The sequence below is a fragment of the Miscanthus floridulus genome, chromosome 8, assembly GCF_019320115.1.
Source record: "Miscanthus floridulus cultivar M001 chromosome 8, ASM1932011v1, whole genome shotgun sequence".
Taxonomy (NCBI): domain Eukaryota; kingdom Viridiplantae; phylum Streptophyta; class Magnoliopsida; order Poales; family Poaceae; genus Miscanthus; species Miscanthus floridulus.
The window spans coordinates 32,197,874-32,212,336 of NC_089587.1; the positions used below are offsets into that span (position 1 = coordinate 32,197,874).

General features: G+C 42.7%; 1 protein-coding gene across 1 annotated transcript; it reads right to left on the reverse strand.

Annotated features, from left to right (window-relative positions):
• Positions 1-2,973: 2,973 nt before the first annotated feature.
• On the reverse strand, positions 2,974-4,868 carry LOC136468817 (uncharacterized). The gene is made up of 3 exons (XM_066467243.1): positions 4,802-4,868; positions 3,740-4,030; positions 2,974-3,638 (listed from the first exon to the last, which is right to left on the reverse strand). The coding sequence occupies exons 1-3, from the start codon at positions 4,866-4,868 to the stop codon at positions 2,974-2,976; spliced, it is 1,023 nt and encodes a 340-aa protein (XP_066323340.1).
• Positions 4,869-14,463: the final 9,595 nt, after the last annotated feature.

Consider the following 14,463-nt stretch of genomic DNA (forward strand, 5'->3'; position numbering starts at 1 on the left):
TCCAAGCCGTCTAGGTGGCGGCAACCACCAAGAGAAACAAGTTAATCCCGCTACGAAACACGAATACCAAGTGCCCCTAGATGCAATCACTCAAGCAATGCACTTGGATTCTCTCCCAATCTCACAATGATGATGAAACAATGATAGAGATGAGTGGGAGGGCTTTGGCTAAGCTCACAAGGTTGCTATGTGAAAGCTCTAGTTTGGTTTTGGTAAATTAATGAAACCCTAAGTGCTAACCTAGTTTATCAAGTGATCATGAGATAGGTAGCACACTCCAAGTGATGAAGCAAATGAAGATCATAGCATGATGATGTTGATATCATAATGATGATCAAGTGCTTGGACTTGGAAAGAAGAAAGAGAAAAATAAAAATCTCAAGGCAAAGGTATAAACCATAGGAGCTATTTTATTTTGGTGATCAAGACACTTAGAGAGTGTGATCACATTTAGGTTTGATAGCCATACTATTAAGAGGGGTGAAACTCGTATCGGAATACGGTTATCAAAGTGCCACTAGATGCTCTAACTCACTGCATATGCATTTAGGATCTAGTGGAATGCTAACACCCTTGAAAAAGTTTGTGAAAATATGCTAACACATGTGCACAAGGTGATACACTTGGTGGTTGGCACATTTGAACAAGGGTGAAGTAGTTAGAGGTGAAATAGAGTTGGTCGCAATGACGCTGGCATCGGTCTACTGACCGGACGCTGAAGGGCTGCGTCCGGTCGAGTGGTCGGTCTACATAGTGCTTAGGGTTAAACACCGAACGCTGGGCTGTGTCCGGTCAAGCATGACCGGACGCGTCCGATTGGCAAAAATAGGATTTGGACCCTTACTGGAAATGACCGGACGCTGAGGGTCCAGCGTCCGATCAACTCTGTCGGAGCGTCCGGCCAACTTTTCGACCGTTGGAATCTGACGAACACTATTGAACATAGATGACACGTGGCTACCATCGGGCGACCGGACGCTGTGGAGCAACGTCTGGTCAGTAGGACTAGAGCGTCTGATCACCCCGATCAGTGCCCAGTGAAGGGGTACAACGGTTCTATTTCGTGGGAGCTTCTATTTAAGTCCCATGGTCGGTTCAAGCTCACACTCTTGGCCATTTGCATTGACATAGCAACCTTGTGAGCTTAGCCAAAGCCCTACCACTCATCTCCATCATTGATTCATCATCGTAGTGAGATTGGGAGTGATCCAAGTGCATTGCTTGAGTGATTGCATCTAGAGGCACTTGGTATTCGTGTTTCGCTGCGGGATTTGCTTGTTACTCTTGGTGGTTGCCGCCACCTAGATGGCTTGGAGCAGTGAGGATCATTGAGCGGAGGTGGTGATTATCTTCGGCTCCGATCGTGGTGATTGTGAGGGGTTCTTAACCTTTCCCCAACGGAGCACCAAAAGGTACTCTAGTGGATTGCTCGTGGCTTGTGTGATCCTCATCTTGTGTTGGTTGTGCGGCACCCTATTGAGGGTTTGGCGTGTGATGCCAATTAGCGCATGAACCTCCAAGTAAGTGAATTGCCACAACGAGGACTAGCTTGCCGGCAAGCAAGTGAACCTCGGTAAAAAATCATTGTGTTCATCCTTTGATTCTGAGGTGATTGGTCTTCATTGTTATCCACACTTGTGATTGATTGGTTCATACATCTATATGGCGGTATAATCTTCTTGCCTACTCTTGATATTACCGCAAACTAGTTGTCAAGCTCTTTAGTGTAACTAGTTGTGAGAGCTTGTTAGTTTGGTTAGTGTAGCTCTTTAGTTAGCATTTGAGAGCACACTAACTTAGTGTAGTGATATAGCTATTGTGTGGATATACTCAATCTAAACTAGAATTATGGTAGGTGGCTTGCATTTTGATAGGCTAGCACAAAACTCGCTTCGCCTCATAATTGTCTAATCCTTTTGTTAAGTGTTGTTGTAGAAATTTTATTAGGCTATTCATCCCCCTCTAGCCATTAGGACCTTTCACTATGTCAATGCGAATGGCCAAGAGGGTGAGCTTGAGCCGATTATGGGGCTTAAATAGAAGCCCCCACGAAATAGAGCCATTGCGCTACTCACTGCACTGAACACGGGGTGATCGGACGCTCAGATCATATCGACCGGATGCTGAACCCCAGCGTCCGATCGTGCGATGTGTGCCACGTGTCCCCTCTCTTCAAATACTGAGCGCCCAATCCTAACAGTTAAGCGATGACCGGATGCGCTGCTGCAAAGTGACCGGACGCTGGACCCCCAAAGTTCGGTCGTTTCCAGTAAGCATCCATTCGCGGAAGTTTCACCCCTCTTAATAGTACGGCTATCTAACCTAAATGTGATCACACTCGCTAAGTGTCTTGATCACCGAAACAAAATGACTCCTACTATTTATACCTTTGCCTTGAGCCTTTTGTTTTTCTCTTTCTTCTTTTCCTAGTTCAAGCATTTGATCATCACCATGCCATCACCATTGTCATGATCTTCACCATTGCTTCATCACTTGGAGTAGTGCTACCTATCTCATAATCACTTTGATAAACTAGGTTAGCACTTAGGGTTTTATCAATTAACCAAAACCAAACTAGAGCTTTCAAGGGTGCAGTTGGTGGGACAGTCACATAGAACGATAGTTTATCTGGGACACGATTCAAATGCCTCCACGACTCTTTTTTCTGTACGGAGGGAGCAATGTTGCGTCCTGTTTGTTTGGTTTATAAGTTGTATTTTTTAGTTAACTAGGTAGCGTGTTCGTATGCTACTACGGGATAACTAACAATTTATACTAAAAATACACGGATCACACGATAAGATAACAATACTGTTAAATTAAATACCAATGTTAAAGTGCATTTAATTCAAAAAGCAAAGTTTAAGAATTTAACATAGTCACAGAGTGCGCGGCGTTGTAAGCTCACAAACTCTAGAGCTTCCAGAGATTAGATCGAATCCAACCTAAAGCCTCGGAACCCTGCATCTTTTCCTAGACGGGCTTTACTTCGGATGCACCGGTAGCAATATCAACGATCTTCAGTCGATGGACCAAGTCGTATGGATCCCCATACAATGACTTAGACATATAGATTTTGTTCTCCTTGTACTTGGATACACTTGTTGCACTAAAGCTTTCATTGAAATGTTTAGACACGAACAGTGTCTGATCACCGATGTCCCTCACCCTAGACCACTCCGGCATAAGGTCGTGGATGTTGCACTTGTAGATCGTGCTGCTATAGGTGAAGCTCTGTGTCTTATGGAACGTGCTCACCATGGCACCCACAATGTGCAGCTCACCGTTTGATTCTAGGTAGTTGCGGTGGCAGAGCCCTGCATGTGGCGACAGCGATGGCAGCAGCGTCGCGGTTAGAGTAGCGCCGATGGCGTTGCTGCTGTAGATGGAGATTTCTCCAGTGCAATCGATCGCCAAGAACATGTCTTGGCAGTGGACAATGGACCCCACGAAGAACTCTAGTTTGGTGCCGAGTAATGTCCATGCGCTGTCGACTCCAACCCGGTAGAACGCGACCTCCGTGGAGCACCCAAGCATGTCCATGGCCACGCACTCGCGGCCGACGACGTCAGGCGGCACCGAGAGCACGATCTCATGGAAAAACACGTCCCTTATATCTTCTAGCTTGATGGCTTTGCCTGCGGCATCCGCGTCCCGTGGCCGTTGGTGGGATGGAGAACCCACTGGCCGTGGACCCTAGACACACGTTCTGATGAGGACGTCGCCGCGACGTGTTCACCTGCTGGCGGGAGCTCAACGCGGGGGGCACGGGCACCGGCGAATGGATTCAGCAGCGTCACGGATGCTGCCTCGTCCATGAGCGCCATCCACCCACACCAGGAGCCGCACGCCACCTTGTCGTGCACGTCGGGCAACGTCTTGGACAAGACCTTCTTCTCCGGGACGCAGTAGAAACCGACGTGGTCCGAGTCGGGGTCGAACGGGAGCAGCAGGAGCGGCCCGAAGGTCGTGAACGGGACGGCGGCGCGCCATGGGGAGCAAGCGGATCGGAAGAACGCCGCGTTGTGGCCTGATGCGAGACGCTACCCGATGGACTCGAGGAGATCCTCTGGTAGGCCGGATCTCCAGTCAGGGAGAGGTAGGGACTTCTTGGGATTAGAAGGCTGAGGCATGGAAGACAGATGACATCAATTATGGTTCACGCAAGAAATAGCTAGCGAGGACGATGGAACACGTAAGCGTGAAACCAAATGAAAGAAGAAAAAAGCTATCCCTTTTACAAATGCAAAGAGGTAAAATAATTAAATATAGGCGGATTTGGCAAGGTTCTCAGAAGTGCAAAGATGTTCCTTTTGTCTTAATTCTCTTTCCTTCTGTGTTAATTCTTTTTCCTTTTGCTTCTTGCGATGTATGCTGGTGCATGCAAACATGCAATGTGTATATGGATAGTATAATAATTTTCTACTTTCTATTTCGCCGTGATTTCTCTATCACATGACAGGTAATATTCAATCAAGGAGAATAGCACGATCAATCAGTAATTAAGATGTCGTGGGATCGCAGACGTGGGCAGACGGACGAATCAAAACAAATGCCGTACCAAAAAATATTCACACTTTATTCTTTTTAGTTGCAAGGAGATAAAATATATTTTTTTCTCACAATAAATTAACTAACAATACTTTTAATTATGGCTTATCAGTCAAACGAACAGGACGTTGGACGACCGACTGTGTAGCTTTGTGGGATCGATTCTACGTTCCTCACCAAGGAATTACTACGAGCGCCACGGCATGCATCGGTATGGTTGAACGCTCGATGTTAGCTAGGCAATGGCAACTTTCGGCCGGTGTCCTCTTGTCTTGAATGAAGAATACTACAGTAATATTGAAATGTTTGCCGTCCATCGGTCCATGGGCACCTGATGTGAAAGGTGGTTGTGCAAACTGCAAAGAGATACATAGTGCATCCGTATGGTTCGCATATAGAAATATCAATTAGCCACTTCACAATCATCGTCCGTAGGCATATATATGGATGCAAACAGTTAAATTGTGACATATACACTCCTACATCTGTTTTCCTAATAAAAAATGTACGGTGTTTTGGTTAATTTGCACCTAAGTCGAATTTCTTTAATTATGGATCAAGTTTGTAGAAAAATAATCCACCAACCAACACCTAAATCAAATTAGTCAGTTTCATGCATTAAACAATTTTTCCTAAAGTCGTACATACGTTCTCCCTACGTTTTCACCTTCCGATCTCTATTCATGGGCTGTCCAATTTCTTTACAACCACTGCAGCGAAAAGGCGCATGCAGTAGAAGTAAAACTTCTGCGTACGCAGGTGCCGCCGCAAAAAAGAAAAGAAAAGAAATAGGAGATGCTAGCGTCCGGACGTCCGGGCAGATGCGCGCCTCCGGACACCCGCACAGCCTGCCCCCTTGCGTGAATTTTTTCCGTCCCGCACGCGCACCCCGTCCCGTCGCAACGTCCGCGTGTCTGAGGACTCGCCTCGCACTCGCAGCCCGTTCTATCCATCTTGATTCGAGGCCGTTCGCCCCACCCCACACTCGCGCTCTGCCCACAACGTGCCCCGATCGCGCCCTGTCCATGGAACACCGACGCGCCGCACGCCCTGTCCGCTGGCCCATAGCTCACCGCGCCCCGTTCCCTGGTGCCCACGCCGTGCTACCATAACTCCCCACGGCCCCTGACTCTCTTAACAACATGAGAGACGCGTAACATGAAACACTTGAATGCAACGTACGTATACAGCAGATGAAATATATGAAACATACACTTGCAACATATGTGAAAAACGTAGCATGTGTTTGGTTCTGGGATTAGGAGGGATGGGTTGAACCCAACCCTGTTTTTAGGATTGGGTTGGACCCATTTTTTGTTTGGTTAGGGGGTTAGGTTCATCCCATGTTTTTTGTTTTGTTGTAGTGCTGGGTTTGTATGGGATGGGACACAGACACGTGGGGCCCGCACGTCATCCTCTCACCCTTTCTTCTTCGTTGGACTCTTCTCTCCCCTCTGATGCGTATGCGGAGCGCGCCTCCTCCGCACCCGTGGCTCACGCGGAGGCCGATCCCCCGGTCGGCGAGGACGCCGCCGCTGCTCCCCGTACCCTTGCTTCGCCCTCTCGCTTGCCGTGCCCTCGCGTAGATGCGGACATCGGTGCTGCTCCCTATTCCCTCGCTCCCCCTTCTTCGGTGCTCGCCAGGCCACCGGTGGCCCTCCGTCCACGCCCGCGAGGCCGCCGGCGCACCTCCCTCCGCGGGCGCGACACCACTCCCTCGGCCGGCGAGGACGCCAGACGCCGCTCCCTCCACACCCGCGAGGACGCACCGCTCACCGTGTCGGCGTGGACGCCGGCGCCGCTCCCCGTGCCTTCGCTCAACCACAAAAGTGGGTCGGCTCCCGTTTCTCCGATTTGGAGGGGCAAGCTGAACCTGCATCTAGCTAGAACATTCCCTCCATGGGACAGCCCCAACCTAGTACCATCTGAACCAAACACTTCAAAAAAACGGGTCTAACCTGCTCCAACCCACTCCAACCTCCCAACCAAACACACGCATAAGAAACATCCAGATAAAACACTTACAACTTATAATATAAAAATACTTACTGCAACATAAGACTCAAACAGTTGAAACACTTGGAAAATATTGTTGCAACATATGTGTCAAACATATGCAACTCCAGATTAGAACGTTTGCAACACATGTCTGGAACAGATGAAACATTTTGAACAAACCTCTGAAATACTTTCAACATGCCTCTAAAACATTTGCAACATGTGCAACATCCCCGATCTACTTTTGCAATATCCATATAAAACAATTGCAACATACCTCTGAAACATTTGAAACATACGCTTGTAATATGTGTTTTCATCGCAACATCTCCTTGCTGAGGTCGTGCATCACAATGGCCTCAACGTCGACAGCGGCCATGACCTTCTGGTGGAGAACGGCGGCGTCGGCAGCACCTCGTCGCGCGGGGGACGGGGCACAAGGCACGGTGTGCAGCAGTGGGTGCACGGTGCACAACGAACTAGAGCGGACGCGGCGGGGGATGGAGCGCGGCGCTGGATGGGGGAGCCACGTGTAGTGAGATGTGGTGCACGGCGGGGAAGACGGCAGCAGCGAGCGCACCATGCAGCAGCACGCGATGGATGAGAGCGATGGGGAGACATTTTTTTAGAGAGATGGGAGGACGCAAAGAGCAAGTAAGCCTGTTGGACCGGTATGCGCAGGCCTGGAAAGCAGCATCCAAACTGACATATGCCTGCTCCTAAGCATTACCGAAAAGAAATCGAATATATTTGACGTGTTCTAACTTTTAATTTCTCTATCTACGTATACAAATATATATGCATATACACAGACTGACATGCGCCCGCTCCTGAGCATTACCGAAAAGAAATCGAATATATTTGACGTGTTCTAACTTTTGATTTCTCTATCTACGTATACAAATATATATGCATATACACTTTTAAGCGATTAATAATCGGTTCGTGTCGGCGAAAGGACCGCTATATATATATATATATATATATATATATAGAACTACTATCCTGTAGCTGGCTACAGAATAACTTATTCTGTAGCCACTTTAAGTTACGATAATTACTATGTTATTTTACGAGATTATAGTAACTCCTTACTAAGTGGTTTAATATAACGTTATGGTAAATATCCCCATGTGTTATAGTAACCCAACTATCGTAAATATGTATTTATATTATGGTAAATTAGTATATAAAATTATAGTAAATGGAGGTGGCTACAGAATAACTTATTTTGTAGCCGGCTACTGAATAGCCTCTCCCTATATATATATATATATATATATATATATATATATATATATATAGAACTACTATCCTGTAGCTGGCTACAGAATAACTTATTCTGTAGCCACTTTGAGTTACGATAATTACTATGTTATTTTACGAGATTATAGTAACTCCTTACTAAGTGGTTTAATATAACGTTATGGTAAATATCCCCATGTGTTATAGTAACCCAACTATCGTAAATATGTATTTATATTATGGTAAATCAGTATATAAAATTATAGTAAATGGAGGTGGCTACATAATAACTTATTTGGTAGCCGGCTACTGAATAGCCTCTCCCTATATATATATATATATATATATATATATATATATATATATATATATATATATATATATATATATATAGAACTACTATCCTGTAGCTGGCTACAAAATAACTTATTAGGTAGCCACTTTGAGTTACGATAATTACTATGTTAATTTACTAAGTGGTTTATTATAACGTTACGGTAAATATCTCCATGTGTTATAGTAACCCAACTATCGTAAATATGTATTAACATTATCGTAAATTAGTGTATAAAATTATGGTAAATGGAGGTGGCTACAGAATAACTTATTTTGTAGCCGGCTACTGAATAGTCTCTCCCTATATATATATATATATTAGAACTACTATCCTGTAGCTGGCTACAGAATAACTTATTCTGTAGCCACTTTGAGTTATGATAATTACTATGTTAATTTACGAGATTATAGTAACTCCCTGTCGAAAAAACGGAAGCTACGTAAACTAAAGATCACTAGACCGTGAAATTTGTCCAACATACATAGACCATCGACGTAGTACTGATCATGCAGTTCTCTCTCTTTTTTTTTTTTTTTTTTTGAGGGAAATGCAGTTCTCTACTAAGTGAGCCTCCGTTGTTCCCCAAAAAAAAAAAAAAAAAATTGAGACTCCGTCGGGCTCACCGGCCCCAAATGTGGAAGCAGACTGCAATGCTTCATCCAGCAGTCCAATGGCCCACGAAAAGGCCCAGATCTGATACGCGACGCGATGGGTCTTCTTGACATGTTTCCCTTTTTTTCAGTGTCAAATCAGAAGCAAATTTAGGTGTATGCTTGTTAAAAAGTATTTAGAAATTTATAACTAAGTTATACATGATTCAATAAGTACGAAATTTTTACCACAGTTCAAGCATACAATAATTAGGCCACCATAAAAATTTCAACACAATTGGACTATAGAAAACTACAGCTATGAATTAATTACAGAAAAATATAGATCTAAAGCTACATAAAAAAATGTACTAAAGCATATCATATTATATGTTCACTATGTATATCTACTCATGTGGAGTCCAAAAAAATTGTACTTTTTATTTTTATATTTTTCTATGATTTACTTTGATTTTTCAAAGATTCAGCCGAAATAAAAAAAAAGATAAAACCACCCTTGAAAATCGCTTATAACCGATCAGGGAGGTAAAACGAACGGTTTTAAAAGTTGAAGGAGATGGTTTACTCGGTTTTAGAGTTCAGTAAGAAAAAATAGGCTTTCACAAAAGTTGATGAGATAATGTGGACTTTTTTCAATCAGATACTAGGAAGAAGAAGTGGGCCTCCGTCGGGCTCACGGGTCCGCAACTGGAAGCAGACTGCAATCGTATGTGCAGCCCATCCACAAAGCCAGACTTCATCAAGCCCATCCATATATGCCGGGACGGATTGTTGCGTACTCCCGAACTAGCCCCGTCTCAACCGAGCGGCGGTTTCCACTTTCCATTGGCGGACAAAGGCCCACAAAGAGGCTCAGATCTGAGAGCCGTGTGGGCTAAGCCCACCTCTAAGGGCTTCACGTTGGTTCATTGGGCCTCTGCTGATTTATTGGCTGTGTGGTTTGGTGGTGTTCTAGTTCTAGTATCACATTTTTTGGGCTAATACAAATCTTCCAAGCTTCTGTGCAAGTGCAACTCCTTTTTCTTTACTACACAAAAAAAAATCTCTCCAATGTTAGCATTTGTAATGTCGCTAAGCATGTGTGTTTGGGTCAATACTCAATACATTATGCATCCCATTCGTGCAAGCTTTGCTGCATTATTATATATGGTTATTGATAATCAGAACAGGGCCTCGTGTGGTGTGGATGGATGAGACGACCTGACGACGTTTATTTGGTGCACATTGTGGAAGTGATACCTTCAGTCGAAGACGAAGAGAAGAATATTATTTGCAAAGTAATGTGTCGCGCTACAAGTGGATGAATCGTGTGCTGTGTGCGTGACTCGTGTAGTTGGTAGTCTTTTGGTATACGATGTGTCTCTATTGGAGATTGTTTGAAAAATTCAAAAGTTTGAATATCAGAATATATGAATTTAAAATAAATATTTAAGACTCTAAACAACATTAAATAAAAAACTTGTTAACCATAGACTTGTAAATTGGGTCGGGCATTACAACTTTGGTATTACCACGTAAACTTTGAAAGCGGTTTGCAAATTCAAAATTTGGAATTTTAAAATCTAAAAAATTAAAACACATATTTAATTTGAGACTCTAAACAACTTCAAATAAAGAATATTTCAACTAGAAGGTTGTAGATTGTAATGATGACTACAACTTTGGTATACTAGTATGTTGCGCGCGCCTTTGCGCGCGTCGCAAGTTAGGCGGAAGTGTATCCATCGAGCTAATATGTACATATGTTATATAGAGAAGCTGGAACGTTGGTTTGAATGACAACGTCAAGAATATTCAGTTAATATTGTGCTAAACTATTATACAACCGAGAAAGGTATCTAAATGGGAAAAGAAAGTTTCTACTTTTGCCAATGGTAAACACACGAGAACAGTTTTGCTGGATTGCTTCGCGGATGTCTTCTGAAAATATATTGCAACTTTGCTTCCTTTCATCTTCAATATAAATGCGTATGCTAGCTGCATTTTCCTTCAACGTAGCATTATGACCTGTAGGGTACGGGATAGAAAGAGGAGAAAAGACAATTAGGTACACACAGAAGGCGCACATAAGCAACTCGTTTTATTTTGCACCACGCGAGGAATACACAATGCTCACAAGGTGGCTAAACAAAATAAGCAATGGACTTTACTCAAGAAAGAATTGATTTGTTGCTGCTACGGCGTAAGAAAATGATAGGCCATATTATGTAGCAGATGCAACATCATCACCTAATTTGGCAGCCCTAGCTGGTACCGAAAGCACTGCACAAGCAATCCATGTATAGAGGACTAATCTATATAACCTACAATCTACTACAAGAAATCGTGCCAGCTAAAAGTAGCAAGCTTAAATTATCCGTAGCTACTTTTGAACACATTACCCATCAATAACTATTCAAGATGTTTAATTCTGTTTTTTCTCAGAGGCATTCAATCTATGTATGGAGAAAGTAGTCAAAGGAAGGAAGAGGTACAGAATGTATAATACATGCATAGTTAAGTCCTTTGCGTCTTCGATTTGGCAAAGCACTCCTTGTGCCATATAGTGATGTGCACTGGAAATCAAATAAACCGAAACATGAATGAACATGGGAACTGAAATAGCAGCTGAAGAGATAGAAACTTGAAAAGAAGAGCAGTAGACGCTAAAAACGGAGAAAACACCATATGGTTACAAATTGCAATGACGAAGAAAACTATCAAGATAGATGGAGCAGATTGCAGGAGAATGCAATGGCGAAGAAACCCATGAAGCTAGATGGACCAGGATTCCAGGGGAACAGGACCAAAAACATGGAAGGAAAAAAGAAAGATAAAAGATAGATCTGCAACAACCTAAAACAAATTAATGGAAACACCATAACCTTGATCGAGGTCCAAGGTAGGAGCAAAAAAAATAGCATCAATGCAGAGAAAACTTTGAAATCTATGTTAGTTATTTCATGAAGGTACGTATGGCTCAAAAAGTTAGGACCATAAACATAGCATGGAAAATCCGAGACAGTTTGACATCCTTCATGAAACCCCCTAGAGAATCACAGAAGGTCATCGTTGGGGTTGGTTATATATTGGAGCATCTCCGAGAGAGCTATTTAAAACCACACTAAAAATCTGAGACAGTTTGACATCCTTGCTTCCAATCTTTTTGCGCTCGATAAAATCCGAGGCAGAGGCAGAGCCCTCTTTTTTCTTTTCTTAGCAAACTGAAAAGATCGTAGAAAAATAGTTTGGCGCAAAAAGAAAAAAGAAGAGGCAGGTGCTTTGATGACACACGAAACCTCTTTGGCATCAACACAACATTCTATACACATAAAACGTAAGCAGATGATTTCTCTATAGCCAAGGCGGCCATTGTCAAGTAGTTATAAATAGAGAATGTATGTATTAAAATACTAAATAAACAGGCTAAGAATGAAGTACATAAATAGACTAAGAAACTTGCCTTGGGATGAGTACATGGCCGTATCATAGAAGAAGTGAGATATAGTTTGTAGCAATTCTTTGAAACCAAAGCTGGTGCAAAAATAATTAGCTACATGCTGGCAAGTATATATTTTCTTTGGTACACAGAAACAGAAGAGGGGACGAAGAAACAATAACAAAGAATTTTAGCTAATATGGGGACGACATTAGGAAATCAATTTAACAATTTGAACATATTATTCATGCAAAGCACACCAAATGAAAAGATTTGTTTTGTCATGCACTCTTGTAAACAAGAAAAACTCAATGCTGCTAAGGAATAAACATAGATATAAAGGGTATTCTGCATACAGGGAAAAACACACATATAGCAGCAAACTACTAACCATAGGGGTTTTGCTAAACATGAAAACACAGTGGACTGATACGACATAGGTGGAAGAAGTACAATAAGAATTGCTCACCACCACTTTAGCAGTCCCAAAATCATGTCTTCCTTGTGGGAGTCACAAGTCTGAGGTACCAAAACCAGTCAAATAAATATCATTGAACTGAATTTGAAGAAAACGATAATTAGTAAAATGATGATCCAGTCTTTTGTTCATGGCACATATACATCATCCATTGTCCAAAGCCAATTAATTTGAGGGAAACGAAATAATAACCCCAAAGCATAAATAGGAAATATGGTACTCAATAGAACTTAACTGTGAAAGGTCACCATTTACATCTGCGCTATGATTGCACTGAATACAACTGAACTGTGAAAACTCACCATTTAAATGAAGCACCATTATGGCATTATTTGTAGAGAAGGAACAAAAATATGCTACAGCTACTCCACGCCGTAACAAATGAGAGCGAATTTGACTAGGCTAACTCTGTTAATGCACCACGAAAGGCAACTCGTAGACTGTATAGATATGTGCCATGCGAAATTTCTACTGCAACAAATTAAGTGCATCCACCTCAGGCTAAACATAGAAATCATAGTTATTTAATTGATCTAATCCTAGGAAAGTGGCCCGAACATTTAATCCCTTAAGATAGTATGGAATGCACAACGATTCCACTTCAAATATGTAAGCATGCATACTTATTTAAACCTAGTATCTAGTGATTATGCAACCACATTGTTAAAGCATGTAACAAAAATTTAGGTAGCTTGAACATACAACAAAAAGCGTATGAACCATTTGTCTGAATTACCAATAAAGCATAGTCGACAACAGAGCCAACCTGGAGACACCAACATATCTCCACAATGGGAGTAAGCACCCTTTGCTGCGAAAGGGCGCACTTTGAAACATAAATGGACCGCAGCCACCGCGTCCGCACCGATGGTCGCCGCGTCCGGATCGAGAGGGCGAGGGAGAGAGCGCTGGGGAGAGAGAGGGCGATGGGGAGAGAGAGAAGAACGACGGGAAGAGACGAGATCTTTCCAGATGGGTTGAGAAGGAGAAGCTGAAGCTGGAGTATATATTTGATTGAGTGGATTTAGATGGGAAGCCGGAGCAGGTAAAGAGAAGCTAAGTAAAAGCCAGCTAAGGTCAGGAGAAGCAGGAGCAGCAGCTTCGCACGAAAGCAGGTTCGACACACCAACAGGCTGAACCAATATTCAGACACCACCAATACAGTAGGTTTGGCCAATTTTGTTGGATCAAACTGAAAGCTATAGTAAATCACTGTAAAGACAGATATGCAGAAGTAATTCAACCGTACCTGATAATTCAATTACCAATCAGAATAGATGGAAGCCACATCCATGCACATTGCCCTGGTCTGTTGGCTCCCACTACAAATCGAATAGGTGTGTAGATGATCAGTCCTTTAAATGGTTGGGCAAGTTAGTAAAAAAATTCATAGAAGCTCATATAAGGATAATTGACATAGCTGAGCCAATACTCCCTCCATAACTAAGCTAACCATGACATACATCTGACCTTTCATTATGACATTTAGGGAAACAAAATGTCGAATTTGAAGTACAGAAAATCTAATGCCGAATTGGCTCTTGGTTGGTACCAGTAAATCAGATACGATAAAATTTCGCATGGCACTACTAATAACTTGATTGATGAAAGCACATATATAAAATTAGGCGGTCAATAAAATACAATATTGATGTGCGGAACAAATGTGGCTCATAGGATATCCCTAATTCAATATCTTTGTAGTAGTTGAGGGGTCATTACCATAAGTATTACTTGCCCATGGGAAGCTAAAGCCAAATGACAGGAATAAATATTCTTTTCGGAACATTGCATATCAAGAAACTTTAACTCTGAATTTTGTGAG

Coding starts and splice junctions, on each gene's coding strand:
- LOC136468817 (XM_066467243.1), bottom strand. CDS start 4,868: ATGGACGGCAAACATTTCAATATTACTGTAGTATTCTTCATTCAAGAC. Junction 4,031..4,801: donor CAAGAGGACACCGGCCGAAA/GTTGCCATTGCC, acceptor GTCTCGCATCAG/GCCACAACGCGGCGTTCTTC. Junction 3,639..3,739: donor CGTTGAGCTCCCGCCAGCAG/GTGAACACGTCG, acceptor CGGATGCCGCAG/GCAAAGCCATCAAGCTAGAA.